This window comes from Pygocentrus nattereri, chromosome 9 (assembly GCF_015220715.1).
Source record: "Pygocentrus nattereri isolate fPygNat1 chromosome 9, fPygNat1.pri, whole genome shotgun sequence".
NCBI lineage: Eukaryota > Metazoa > Chordata > Actinopteri > Characiformes > Serrasalmidae > Pygocentrus > Pygocentrus nattereri.
This window is the reverse complement of record NC_051219.1, coordinates 1,091,400-1,105,486: the sequence shown is the minus strand read 5'-3', so window position 1 is coordinate 1,105,486 and position 14,087 is coordinate 1,091,400. Positions and strand designations below refer to the sequence as shown.

Genomic DNA, 14,087 nt, shown 5'->3' with positions numbered 1-14,087 from the left:
TCATTCACACACATGTATTCCGTCTTATCTCTACTGACCTTCATTCCTCTCCTCTCCAGTGCAAACCTCCACCTCTCCAGATTCTCCTCCACCTGCTCTCTACTCTCACCACAGATTACAATGTCATCTGCAAACATCACGGTCCATGGAGCCTCCTGCCTGACCTCATCTGTCAACCTGTCCATCACCATTGCAAACAAGAAGGGGCTCAAAACTGATCCCTGATGTAACCCTACCTTCACCTTGAAACCTCCAACTGCACACCTCACCACTGTCTCACTATCCTCATACATGTCCTGCACCACCCTAACATACTTTTCAGCTACACCTGACTTCCTCATACAGTACCACAGATTCTGGAGCGGAGTAAATGTGTGTCCTGCTCTGTTTCTCTGATTTCAGGTTCCAGCTGTGACCTGCAGGAGACATGAGCTCCACAATGAGTTCCTCTGAAGAAGAACAGCACACAGAGAGAGAGAAGAGGTGAGAGAACATGGTGACACACATGTGAGCTGATGAAGTGGTGCGAGTTAATGAAGCAGCTCAGTAGAACTGGACTTTGTATCCCATATAATAAAGGAATCTTTTTCCTCTGTTGTGCTTTAGTGGGAATCAGACGGAGAAACCAGACTCACCTGAGCCCAGCTGTGTGTCCATGAGGAGTGATGACTCAATGGAGAAATTATTAAACTTCAGAGAGGGAGACAGTTCTCCTGCTGTGAGGTAAGGACCGTGTATTTCAGTAGTGTTCCTCACTCTAGGGCTGCAAATTTAAAATCACACACACACACACACACACACACACACACACACACACACACACACACACACACACACACTGGGCAGAAGGTAGAAAACACCCTGGACACCCTCACCAGTCCATCACAGGACAGACAGACATTCACACTCAGAGGCAGTTCACCATGTCCAATTTGTCTTCGGATTGTGGGAGGAAACCGGATAACCTGAAGGAAACCCACACAAACACGGGGAGAACATGCAAACTCCACACAGAAAGGACCCTGGTCCCCCGGCCGGGGAACGCTAAAATTCCAATATTCATCAGATTAATTTAAAAAATGCATTCATATTTATTGTGTGTTTAAATGTGAAAAGCATTCACATTGGAACTTACTATATTGCTGGCCAGAAGTTCATAACAACATGAATAATCATAATAAAATTATTTAGTTTTATTTATAGAATTTCTTTTCCAGCTCAAGATCACTGGCAAATCAATCATTTTGATCCTAGGACGGATTAGGAAATAGGCATGGGTGCCAACTTGGATTACATATTGGAGTGTGGCAAAAAATAATTTTGCCGTCATCATTTCAATGTTGCTTATAAAAATATCTTTGATTTCTTTCATAATAAAGTTTTAGGTCAGCAGCTGCAGCTCCTACAATGTGGTCTGATGTGACCGCAATATGTGCCCAAAATATGCCTGAATTTAATGTTCAAAGTACTTAAATACCAGCTTATCACCCAAACTGCATGCAGCCCCACCCACTAACTGCAGGCACCTGAGGTGCACAGCTTATTGGAGCATTTCACAAACAAATCACAATCTCAGAAAAAATGAACATGCACTGCAGGTTGCCTTCATTGCTTTCACTTTAATAAAATAGTTTGAGATCAACTACAGTTTCTCACTGGTTCTCAATAATAATCCAGTTTTTATTTATATATGGCCGCTTTTAGTCACAAAGAAGTTAGAGCTCAAATTGTCACTCAAACAGTCATGACTGACTCATTCAGGTAAGGTTTGATTGTTTTGAAATATTCAATTATTAATTTAATAAAATAAACACAATTAAGGTATAGAGTCAATCAGAGCAAAAGGTTTTTGTTCTAAAGTCCCAAACTTCTTTCAGTTCTGACTCTGAACCAGTTCAGTGGAATCATCCATATATTTCTCCCTCTGTTGTGCTTTAGTGGGAATCAGATGGAGAAACCAGACCCACCTGAGCCCAGCTGTGTGTCCATGAGGAGTGATGACTCAATGGAGAAATTATTAAACTTCAGAGAGGGAGACAGTTCTCCTGCTGTGAGGTAAGGACCGTGTATTTCAGTAGTGTTCCTCACTCTAGGGCTGCAAATTTAAAATCACACACACACACACACACACACACACACACACACACACACACACACTGGGCAGAAGGTAGAAAACACCCTGGACACCCTCACCAGTCCATCACAGGACAGACAGACAGACATTCACACTCAGAGGCAGTTCACCATGTCCAATTTGTCTTCGGATTGTGGGAGGAAACCGGATAACCTGAAGGAAACCCACACAAACACGGGGAGAACATGCAAACTCCACACAGAAAGGACCCTGGTCCCCCGGCCGGGGAACGCTAAAATTCCAATATTCATCAGATTAATTTAAAAAATGCATTCATATTTATTGTGTGTTTAAATGTGAAAAACATTAACATTGGAACTTACTATATTGCTGGCCAGAAGTTGAACCTCGGATTCAAGAGGAGCAGTACGGGTTCCGCCCTGGTCGTGGAACACTGGACCAACTCTTCACCCTCTCCAGGATTCTGGAGGGTTCATGGGAGTTTGCCCAACCAGTCCACATGTGCTTTGTGGATCTGGAGAAGGCATTCGACTGTGTTCCCTGGGGTATTCTGTGGGAGGTGCTTCGGGAGTACGGGGTACATGGCTCTTTGCTACGAGCCATTCAGGCCCTGTACAAACAAAGCTGGAGTTTGGTTCGCATGGCCGGCAGTAAGTCAGACTCGTTCCCAGTGAGAGTTGGACTCCGTCAGGGCTGCCCTTTGTCACCAATTCTATTCATAATTTTTATGGATAGAATTTCTAGGCGCAGTCAGGGGATGAAGGCTGTCTGGTTTGGTGACCTCAAGGTCACATCGCTGCTGTTTGCAGATGATGTGGTCCTATTGGGGACATCAGGCCGTGAACTTCAGCTTTCACTGGATCAGATTGCAGCCGAGTGTGAAGCGGCCAGGATGTGGATCAGTACCTCTAAATCCGAGACCATTGTTCTCAGACGGAAAAGGGTGGAGAGCCCTCTCTTGGTCGGGGATGAGCTCTTGCCTCAAGTGGAGGAGTTTAAGTATCTCGGGGTCTTGTTCACGAGTGATGGTACAAGGGAGCGGGAGATTGACAGGCGGATTGGTGCTGGGTCAGCAGTGATGCTCTTTACCGGTCTCTTGTGGTAAAGAAAGAGCTGAGCCACAAAGCAAAGCTCTCGATTTACTGGTCGATCTACGTTCCCACCCTCACCTATGGTCATGAGCTTTGGGTAATGACCGAAAGAATAAGATCGCGAATACAAGCGGCCGAAATGAGTTTCCTCCGCAGGGTGTCTGGACTCTCCCTTAGAGATAGGGTGAGAAGTTTGGTCATCCGGGAGGGACTCGGAGTAGAGCCGCTGCTTCTCCATGTCGAGAGGAGCCAGTTGAGGTGGTTCGGGCATCTAGTTAGGATGCCTCCTGGACGCCTCCCTCGGGAGGTGTCACAGGCAAGTCCACCTGGGAGGAGACCCCGGGGAAGACCCAGGACATGCTGGCGTGACTATATCGCCCAGCTGGCCTGGGATCGCCTCGGAATCCCCCCGGGGGAGCTAGTGGAAGTGGCTGGGGAAAGGGAGGTCTGGGACTCATTGCTTAGGATGCTGCCCCCGTGACCTGAACCCCGGTGAAGCAGAAGATGATGGATGGATGGATGGATGGATGGATGGATGGATGGATGGATGGGTTATTAAAATGAGAAAATCTCAAATTATTAGGTGGAGAATACAGAAAGCAAGTGTTAAAGATCTGGTCTTTGTTCTACTAGTTTGATGAACATTTTTAAATAGGATGTTCTTTGCAATGTTCTCTACAGTGTTCAAAAGGAAAAATCAAAAGTCTCCACCAGGCATAATTTGGATTCCATATTTAAGGTACGTGTGTATCTAATGTAAGTATGTATCTCAAAATCATTGTTTACCTCTTCATTCAGGTTATTAGATTTTCATTTTACTGTTTACTCCTGATCAGGATCTGGAGCACAAAATAATCTCTCTGGTGAAGAAAGAGCTGAAGAGGTTCAAGAAGCTGCTGAGTGCAGATTACCCAGCATGCTCTGAGAGAGAGGTGGAGGCTGAGGAGGATCAGAGCAGTTCCAGAGAGGAGGTGCTGAAGATCACACTGAACATGCTGAGGAACATGGAGCAGACAGACCTCGCTAACACCCTACAGAGCAGTAAGAGCTGTGGGTGGGGCTTCATTACATCACTGTAACATTAGAGGAAGAGCGCTGATCCACACTCACCACACGTCTCAGACTAAGAGCTGATCTAGGACCAGTTATCACCTTTAACATCCTAATGGAGGCGGTTATTTGGACAGGAGGGTTGTGATAATTAGAAAAATCCACTGTATCTCCTGATGTGATTTCTCTGAGCAAGTGCAGCAAGTGATCCAGAGCACTATGATTCATCAAAGTGTTCAGAAAAGAGATGCTCTATCTACACCCAAAATACACAAGATCTTCTGTACACTACCATTATTTATTTTCCATGTATCTCAAAATATTCTGGTTGATTCTGTTGCGCATCTGTCGCAGATTTATGATCTGTGGATTTAACCGAGAGGTTAACGTGTGCCAGCACATGATCGGCAAGTGATGTCTGTGAGGATGTATATGTGTAGAGAGTGCAGGCGTGGCAGGGAGTCATATGCTTAAAGCAAGTGCATTGCAGTAGGTTCAGCAGAGCCAACATGAATAATACATGACAATTTGCCTATAATTTCAAAGTTACTTATTTTAGCATCGAGTCAGACATATTTTTTTGTAATAAAACAAAAGAAACTACCATCTGATTTTTTTGTCAGAGTAAATTACTATTAAATTTATTGTCACCATCAAATTTACTCTCCATTTATTTTCTCATATGTACTCTAGTCCTGGGGTATCTTCTTCAATTTAGATCCAACACACTTGGCTCTAAAATCCAGTTGCCCCTGAAGACCTTCATCACCTGGATCAAGTGTTGTATATTAGAGTTGGAGCTAAACTCCGCGGGGTAGAAGACCAACAGGACCAGAAAAGGGCAACCCCTGTTCTAATCTAAATTTAGAAAAAAAAATACTGAAAATATGCTATACCTGAACTAAGTTTTTTGTTCCTAGTCTTTACATACAAAAATAAAAACAAAATAAGGAGGCACTGCCCAAATTCATAGTTATCACAATGTTGTGTGTAATTTCCTATCAAATCATAACACATCTGAATAACCTAGGGTCTTTGGAAAAACACTTCTGACTCCTTTACGTCTCATGTTGTAATGAGACAGAAAGGGCCAGATGCTTGCAGTAAAACCAAAAGATGAGGCTTTAATATAAGGATTTGACAAGAATCGTGGTCAATAAACAGGCATGGGTCAGATCCAAACCAGCAAAAAGGACCCGAATAAAGGAAGCACGGGGCAGTAGTGAGCTCAGGCAGCCAGAACGGCCTTCTCCCACTCCCTGAATAAAGGTAGCACGGGGCAGTAGTGAGCTCAGGCAGCCAGAATGGCCCTCTCCCACTCCCCGAATAAAGGTAGCACGGGGCAGTAGTGAGCTCAGGCAGCCAGAACTGCCCTCTCCCACTCCCTGAATAAAGGTAGCACGGGGCAGTAGTGAGCTCAGGCAGCCAGAACTGCCCTCTCCCACTCCCTGAATAAAGGTAGCACGGGGCAGTAGTGAGCTCAGGCAGCCAGAACTGCCCTCTCCCACTCCCTGAATAAAGGTAGCACGGGGCAGTAGTGAGCTCAGGCAGCCAGAACGGCCCTCTCCCACTCACTGAATAAAGGTAGCACGGGGCAGTAGTGAGCTCAGGCAGCCAGAACTGCCCTCTCCCACTGCCTGAATAAAGGTAGCATGGGGCAGTAGTGAGCTCAGGCAGCCAGAACTGCCCTCTCCCACTCCCCGAATAAAGGTAGCACGGGGCAGTAGTGAGCTCAGGCAGCCAGAACTGCCCTCTCCTACTCCCCGAATAAAGGTAGCATGGGGCAGTAGTGAGCTCAGGCAGCCAGAACGACCCTCTCCCACTCCCCGAATAAAGGTAGCACGGGGCAGTAGTGAGCTCAGGCAGCCAGAACGACCCTCTCCCACTCCCTGAATAAAGGTAGCACGGGGCAGTAGTGAGCTCAGGCAGCCAGAACAGCCCTCTCCCACTCCCCAAATAAAGGTAGCACGGGGCAGTAGTGAGCTCAGGCAGCCAGAACGACCCTCTCCCACTCCCCGAATAAAGGTAGCACGGGGCAGTAGTGAGCTCAGGCAGCCAGAACGGCCCTCTCCCACTCCCCGATTAAAGGTAACACGGGGCAGTAGTGAGCTCAGGCAGCCAGAACGGCCCTCTCCCACTCCCCGAATAAAGGTAGCATGGGGCAGTAGTGAGCTCAGGCATCCAGAACGGCCCTCTCCCACTCCCTGAATAAAGCATAAATTTACCACATACCATTTAAACACATTTTGTGTCTCTAGCTTTACATTCTATGTACCATTTAGGCGAAATTCATTGCTTTTATATGTTTAGTTAGACATTTTAGGAGCTATTCGGTACGTCTTACCCGCACAAGCTTCCACTATGCTTCTAACACCCCAGATAGAACTGCTGCATTGTGCTGACTCTGGGAGTCACAGTCACTGAGGCCCCAGCTGCAACGTGTGGGAGGAGCCAAAACTGTAAGAGGACTCACTACTTAACTACTAACTTTTCATTACACCAAGACATCAATTAGAAAACCGAACTAAAGTTTTAGTGAAGTTCACATTACAAATATCTCAAAATATTTAGATAATAATAAAAGTAATAATCTCAGCTACACTTGCAATCTGGCTAAGCTAAAGCCCGGGCTTTAAACTAAACAAGTCATGTGACATGGTACACAGGTGAACAGAGCTGGTATTCAGGAGACTGTGGGCACTGATTGGAGCGTGAGGGAAGCTCGGGTCAGGTGATCTCTCAGAAGATTCTGGGAGATGGAGTCTGAGTGTGCTTCAGAGCCGGAGGGATGTGTGACACATGCAATCACTTTCTATTGTAATTTTAAATGTAATTGAACAAATGTAAAATCATGTAAAAAACCTTAGTATGGTTTATGTAATCAAAATGAGGGCAATAAAAAGCCTTTCCTGTTATAATGGTCCACTCTCTCTGAGTGGATCTGTAAAACTCCTCCTATTTCAGTTTTTCAAATGTGTGATTGAATTGGTAGGGAACAAAGCAAAGACAAAAAAGTAGCGTATTTATACAAATATGATTGGATTTCATCAAGTAGTTAATTCTACTGAAAAATATTTATCACCCTGTTGTTTTGTTTTTTATTAGAGCCGATTTCTGCACATCAGAAAAAAATACAAATCAACCTGAAGGAGAAATATATGAGAATTAATGAAGGAATCTCACAGTATGGAACACCAGTCCTTCTGAATGAGATCTACACAGAGCTGTACACCACAGAGGGAGGGAGTGGAGAGGTCAATGAAGAACATGAGGTCAGACAGATTGAGGCAGCATCCAGGAGACCAGCAACACAGAAGAAACCCATCAAATGTAATGACCTCTTTAAAGACAGACCCATCAGAACTGTGCTGACTAAAGGAGTTGCTGGAATTGGAAAAACAGTCTCAGTGCAGAAGTTCATTCTGGACTGGGCCGAAGGAAAAGCAAACCAGGACATCCTCTTCATATTTCCACTTCCTTTCAGGGAGCTGAACTTGATCAAGAACAAAAAGCTTAGTCTGATTGAACTTCTGAATGACTTTTTACCAGACAGAAAATTATTACAATCAATAGACTTTGAATCTTACAAAGTCTTGTTCATCTTTGATGGTCTGGATGAGTGTCGACTTCCTCTAGATTTCCAGAACAATGAGAGCCTCTGGGATGTAACAGATTCAGCCTCAGTGGATGTGCTGCTGACAAACCTCATCAAGGGGAACTTGCTTCCCTCGGCTCTCCTCTGGATAACCTCTCGACCAGCAGCAGCCAATCAGATCCCTCCTGAGTGTGTTGACCTGGTAACAGAGGTACGAGGGTTCAGTGATGCTCAGAAAGAGGAATACTTCAGGAAGAGAATCAGTGACCAGAGCCTGGCCAATAAAATCATCTCACACATGAGATCCTCAAGAAGCCTCTACATCATGTGCCACATCCCAGTCTTCTGCTGGATTGCAGCCACTGTTCTAGAGAGAGTTTTGGGTGGAGCAGAGAGTGGAGAGATCCCCAAGACTCTGACTCAGATGTTCACCCACTTCCTGATCTTTCAGATCAAACACAAGGACCAAAAGTACCATAGGAAATGTGACCCTGATCTTCAGCAGACCAGAGAGATGATTCTGGCCCTGGGAAAACTGGCTTTCCAACAGCTGGAAAAGGGCAATCTGATCTTCTATGAGGAAGACCTGAGAGAGTGTGGCATTGATGTCAGAGAAGTGTTATTGTATTCAGGAGTTTGTACCCAGATCTTCAGAGAGGAGTTTGGGCTGCACCTGGGGAAGGTGTTCAGCTTTGTGCACCTGAGTGTTCAGGAGTTTATGGCTGCTTTATATGCATTTCTCTCCTTCATCAGTGGAGAAAGAACAAAACAGCTGAACACTGATCTTTGTGATATTTTCCAACAGTCCGAACTGTCAGACTTCCTGAAGTCTGCATTGGACAAGGCCTTAAAGAGTGAGAATGGACACCTGGACCTTTTCCTTCAGTTCCTTCTGGGCCTCTCACTGGAGTCCAATCAGACTGTCTTACGAGGCCTACTAACCCAGACAGGAAGCAGCTCTCACAGCAAAGAGGAAACAGTCCAGTACATCAAGGAGAAGATCAGGGCGAATCCCTCTCCAGAGAAATCCATCAATTTGTTCCACTGTCTGAATGAACTGAATGATCATTCTCTACAGCAGGAAGTTCAGTCATACCTGAACAGAGGAGAATACTTTAGTCTCCGAGGACTCTCCCTCTCTCCTGCCCAGTGGTCAGCTCTGGTGTTTGTGTTGCTGAACTCAGAAAAAGAGCTTGATGTGTTTGACTTACGTAAATATGGCAGGTCAGAGGAATATCTTATGCAGTTGCTGCCAGTGGTCAAAGCATCAAGAAAAGCTATGTGAGTATATTTAGTCATAAAGGTGGCACTACACTGTTTACTTTTAATTATCATTCAGTTATACAACATCGATGATAAGGACTACCAGTCTGCTGGCACATTTGTCATATTAGCAGGTATTTCCTTTTTACGTATTGGCCAAAAAAGTCTCAGTATTAAATTTTAGGTCTTTTTGACACTGAGATGAACAAATACTTTTTGAGAGTTCTGCATCAAAGATTATGGCATTTTTTGGCACTACAATTTTGATGAAACAGTCTCCCATAGCACGTGGTTCCCATTCTCTCACCAATATCTTAGCTTCCAAATAATACACTGATGGAAACACCTTAACAGCATAGTATGAGCACATTGTTTTACTTCTGAAACAGGATGCTCATTTTTCCAGTGACTGTCTTTCTTTAAGCAAATTATGCATCAGCTGCCCCCCTCCAGAGCTGATGTTCCATCCAACTCCAGTAGAATCAGTTTATTTTTAGTATACTTGTTTGTTAGTATAGTACAGTATAGTATAGTATAGTATGTTTGCTAGTATTTTTATTATACTTGATTGAATTAAAACACATTTGTCTTTCAAATATAAAAGCATCACCAAACATCTCAAAGCTTTCTGTTTTCTTTTTGGGGTATCAAGAACCTAACCCATTAAGCTACAAATTTACAATGACCTCAATTGCAAACAGCTAAAGGGCTTAAGACAGCTAATTAAGACCAAAATAATCTGGCTAAACCTCAAAAATAACTAGACTCAAATTTCTTATTTTTAAACTGAATTCAAGATCCTTCTTTTTTCAAAAATAACAAACTTTAAAAAAAAAAAAACCTCTACAGACAGGTTTATGCATACCAGATAGGCCAGTCACAGGCAGGCTGACAGCTCTCTGTCTTTCCTTTGTGGGAGAGGTAGGCAGGTCTGATTAATATCTTACAAATATTAGCTGGTACTGCTCAACCTCCAGCTTTTGCTGTTCTAACTTATGCCTGGACCACTCAGTAACCTGCTGTTGTACTATTTTTTCTTTAGATGTGATTTATAACAATAATGATTCTGACAGCATTATGTTTCAAAAGACCTTTCTTTACTGAGGCAGACTTCAATATAATATGCTGTCATGTTCTCACAAGCTCTATCAACGAGACTTCAGAAGACTGATCTACAAAATTCTCAGATGTAATCTGAATAAACTGTTTGGTGCCAGAAGTCATAATAAACTCAAAGGAAATGTAACTATGAGCAAAATGCAACCTTTAGAGGTACAAATACGGCTTCTCCTACAAACTATCTAATCAACCAAAACTCACCCTTAGTCTTCATAATCCTTCCACGAGCTGAGCCTCTCCTTGGATCACCACCTTACCATGGTGGAGAGGTTTGCGTGCCTATATGATCCTAGGAGCTATGTTGTCAGGGGCGAAAGCTCCTGGTAGGGTCTCCCAAGGCAAACAGGTGATGCGCCAGACAAAGTGTGATCCAAAAACCCCATATGAACAGTAACAACAGGACCCAGCTTCCCTCGCCCAGATTAGGGTTACTGGGGCCTCATCCTGGAGCCAGGCCAGGGAGAGGGGCTCCTCGCGAGTGCCTGGTGGCCGGGCCTTTACCCATGGGTCCCGGCCGGGCTCAGCCCGAAATAACTACATGGGACCACTCTCCCACGGACGCACCACCCATGGAAGAGGCACTTATGGGGGTCTGGTGCATTGTGGATCGGGTGGCGGCCGAAGGCGGGGACTTTGGTGTTCCGATCCTCGGCTACTGAAACTGGTTTTTGGAACATGGAACGTTACCTCTCTGGCAGGAAAAGAGCCCGAGCTAGTGTATGAGCCTCTCTAAAGGCCCATTTGTCAGCAGGATGGAATAAAACTGCTTGACCCAACCATAACACCAGTGACCTAACCAAAGGATTGCCAACAAGACAGTAACCCACCACTACGTTTTAGGAGTTAAATGAAGTAGAAAGGGGCATTTTAGTGTCTCTGGTGTTGCAGGTTACATACTAGGTGAAGTTTGTCAGAGTGGAGGATGTAAAAACAGCAAAAGGGGGTTGTACATATTTATCACAATCATGTGTATGAATTCCTTCAGCAGGTAGAATGGCCTCATCCTAATGGCTAACCATTCAGCAGATTTGCTCCTTAATAGTGATGTGCTTAGAGTTACTCCATCTATCATTCACAAACTGCCAGCCCTCTTTTCTTCATATTACTCTCCAACATCCTATCTGCCTATATGAGCTAGAAGCCTTCCAAAGTGATGACTGTTAGAGTTCTGTTAGACTGTTAGACTGTTCAAGAGTTAGCATATTTGGGGGCAGTCGTGGGCTGGAGGTTAGGGAACTGGCCCTGTGACTGGAAGGTCGCCAGTTCAATCCCCAGTGCTGACAGTCCATGAGTGAGGTGTCCTTGAGCAAGACACCTGACCCCCAACTGCTCCCCGGGTGCCGTGGATAGGGCTGCCTAACGCTCCGAGCAAGTGTGCTCACTGCCCCCTAGTGTGTGTTTGCTCACTAGTGTGTATGTGGTGTTTCACTTCACGGATGGGTTAAATGCGGAGGTGAAATTGACTTGGTGAATAGACGTTACACTCATGGTACTCCCTCTGATGTTGGGTCAGCACTGTCAGATTGTCCATCTTACTGATAATAGATCTTACATTTCCCCAGACAACTGAGGGAAGAACTGGTCTATAATATCTCCTCCTGACACCAAAAAAGTAGAGTGAGGACCAGGGCAAACTCTCCAGTTTTGGTGACCATAGTGCAAAAACCCATGGCAAACAATCAAAAAAAATGTAAATACTTAAAAAAAGAAAAGGTGCAAATTACAGAAAGTAAAAAAAACTCAGTGATTCACAGATCAGTTCACTAATCAGACTCTGCTCTCAACATCTAGAATGATTTCGTCCACCTGTGACTATGTATCAGTTGACCATTGATCATTGGCCATACTGTGTGTCCAGAGTGATTCTGTGGAAATTTCAGCGAGTAATCCAGTCAGTAATCCAGCTCATAAAACCACTGTTCAGATCCTGTGTTTATGTCCATCTAAATCTACAAACTTTCCCTCATGTTTAAAACAGTCTTCTGAATGACTCAGACTCTGAGTTAGTGCTGACAATCAGAAATTTACAGCATGTAAAAAATTACTCAAAAGGCAGTCACGCTTCTAAAACTAAAGGTTAGCCATGTGGTGTGTACATGTTGCTAAGGTGAGAGATTGGGGGGATAGCAGGGTGGAAAAACATAAAAATGCAGTGTCCCCTTCACTGCACTGAGTGCACCTTTCCTTTTTACCCTCAAAATTACAGAAACAGGCTCAAAACATATTTTAACATAGAAATACCAGGAAATATGACAAAAATGATTAAAAATGAATAATATTTAGCTTTGTCTTTCAGTTTACAGGGATTTTGTGTATCAGAGTTTTAGCACTCAGCATGAACCCAAGAAGACAGAAAATCAGTAAAAAAAAAAAAACATGGTCACCTTATGCAAATTTTTCTCATTTCATTTTACTCATAATAACCAATAGAATGAATCACCAGCAAAATTATTGCACTTTCAGATCACAGATACTCCAAAATAACAATTTCTGAAAGGTATTTGAGGTGCCACTGATAAACTTTTGCAGATGCTATTTTAACTTTTGATAAAAAATTAGCCAAATTCAGATTTCTGTTAGTACTTACATGTCAACTAATGACATATCTGAATAGCCCAGAGTGTCCTTAAACATCTACATATGTAAATACATTATAATTGCAATTGTAATTGAAATTGAACCAAAATCTCCCCCCCCAAAATTCTATAGTATTTTATAAATTATAGATCACAGGGGATCATGAGTACCATACTTTCGTATTATCCTATAGTGTTCTGATGTATCATTATTTCTCTCCCAGGCTTTTTGACTGTAGCCTCACAGAGAAAAGCTGTGAAGCTCTGTCTTCAGTTCTCAGTGCAAACTCCTCATGTCTGAGAGAACTGGACGTCAGTAGAAACAAACTGCAGGATTCAGGAGTGGAGCTGCTCTTAGCTGGACTGAAGAATCCAAACTGCAAACTGGAGAAACTGGAGTAAGATTTTAATTTTATCACTGTGAATGATGGTCACACACAAACACACATTTTCAAATCTTTCTCTCTCTCTACCTCATACACACACATACACACAGAAATATTTACTCATTATCCTTGTGTCACATTTCATCGTATACTCAAAAGTCAAGTTATAAAATGGTTTAATATTTTATAACCCTAACCCTAAACTTTGTCCTTTATATACAGTCCTGTGTTTGTGGGGGGGTGGGGTGTTGATGTTCTGAGGTATCATTATTTCTCTTCTAGGCTGCACAGGTGTAATCTCACAGAGAAAAGCTGTGCAGCTCTGTCCTCAGCTCTCAGCTCAAACTCTTCAAGTCTGAGAAAACTGGACCTGAGTCATAACAAACTGCAGGATTCCGGAGTGGAGCTGCTCTCTGCTGGACTGGAGAATCCACACTGTAAACTGGAGATACTGAAGTATGACATCACTTTGTGTGTGTGTGTGTGTGTGTGTGTGTGTGTGTGTGTGTGTGTGTGTGTGTGTGTGTATTTTAGTTCTGGTTTGTTAGGTATTCACACTGACATGTTTAACATCAAACCAGAAGATGTAAACAAGTTATGCAGGTAAAAATCACAAATGATTGAGCAGGTTTTTCTGATTAACAATAATTGCGATGTCCACCAAATTTTCTGAATCATGCTTTTCTCTGTTCTATCTGGTCCTTTTGGGTGTACTTATACATTGTTTTATTTATCTTCTTCTTCTTCTTTCGGCTGCTCCCTTTAGGGGTCGCCACAGCGGATCATCTGCCTCCATCTTGCCCTATCCACTGCCTCCTCTACTTTCACACCAACCATCTCCATGTCCACCTTCACTACATCCATAAACCTTCTCTGAGGTCTACCTCTTCTCCTTCTACCCGGCAGCTCCAT

The 14,087-nt window shown here is 43.7% G+C and overlaps 1 protein-coding gene across 3 annotated transcripts in view; it reads left to right on the top strand.

Moving 5' to 3' along the window:
- The window catches only part of LOC108410739 (NACHT, LRR and PYD domains-containing protein 12-like), a 30,673-nt gene that overhangs the window by 4,681 nt on the left and 11,905 nt on the right, over positions 1 to 14,087 (top strand). Inside the window, exons 2-9 of one of the 3 annotated variants that reach the window (XM_037541091.1) lie at positions 403 to 483; positions 607 to 723; positions 1,939 to 2,055; positions 3,868 to 3,925; positions 4,023 to 4,227; positions 7,342 to 9,112; positions 13,014 to 13,187; positions 13,458 to 13,631. In XM_037541091.1, the coding sequence (XP_037396988.1) occupies positions 428 to 483; positions 607 to 723; positions 1,939 to 2,055; positions 3,868 to 3,925; positions 4,023 to 4,227; positions 7,342 to 9,112; positions 13,014 to 13,187; positions 13,458 to 13,631 (2,672 nt within the window). In that variant the 5' untranslated portion in view covers positions 403 to 427. Of the gene's footprint in view, positions 1 to 289; positions 484 to 606; positions 724 to 1,938; positions 2,056 to 3,867; positions 3,926 to 4,022; positions 4,228 to 7,341; positions 9,113 to 13,013; positions 13,188 to 13,457; positions 13,632 to 14,087 lie in introns of those variants that run through there. The other 2 variants (XR_005130702.1, XM_017681973.2) reach the window with 2 other exon arrangements.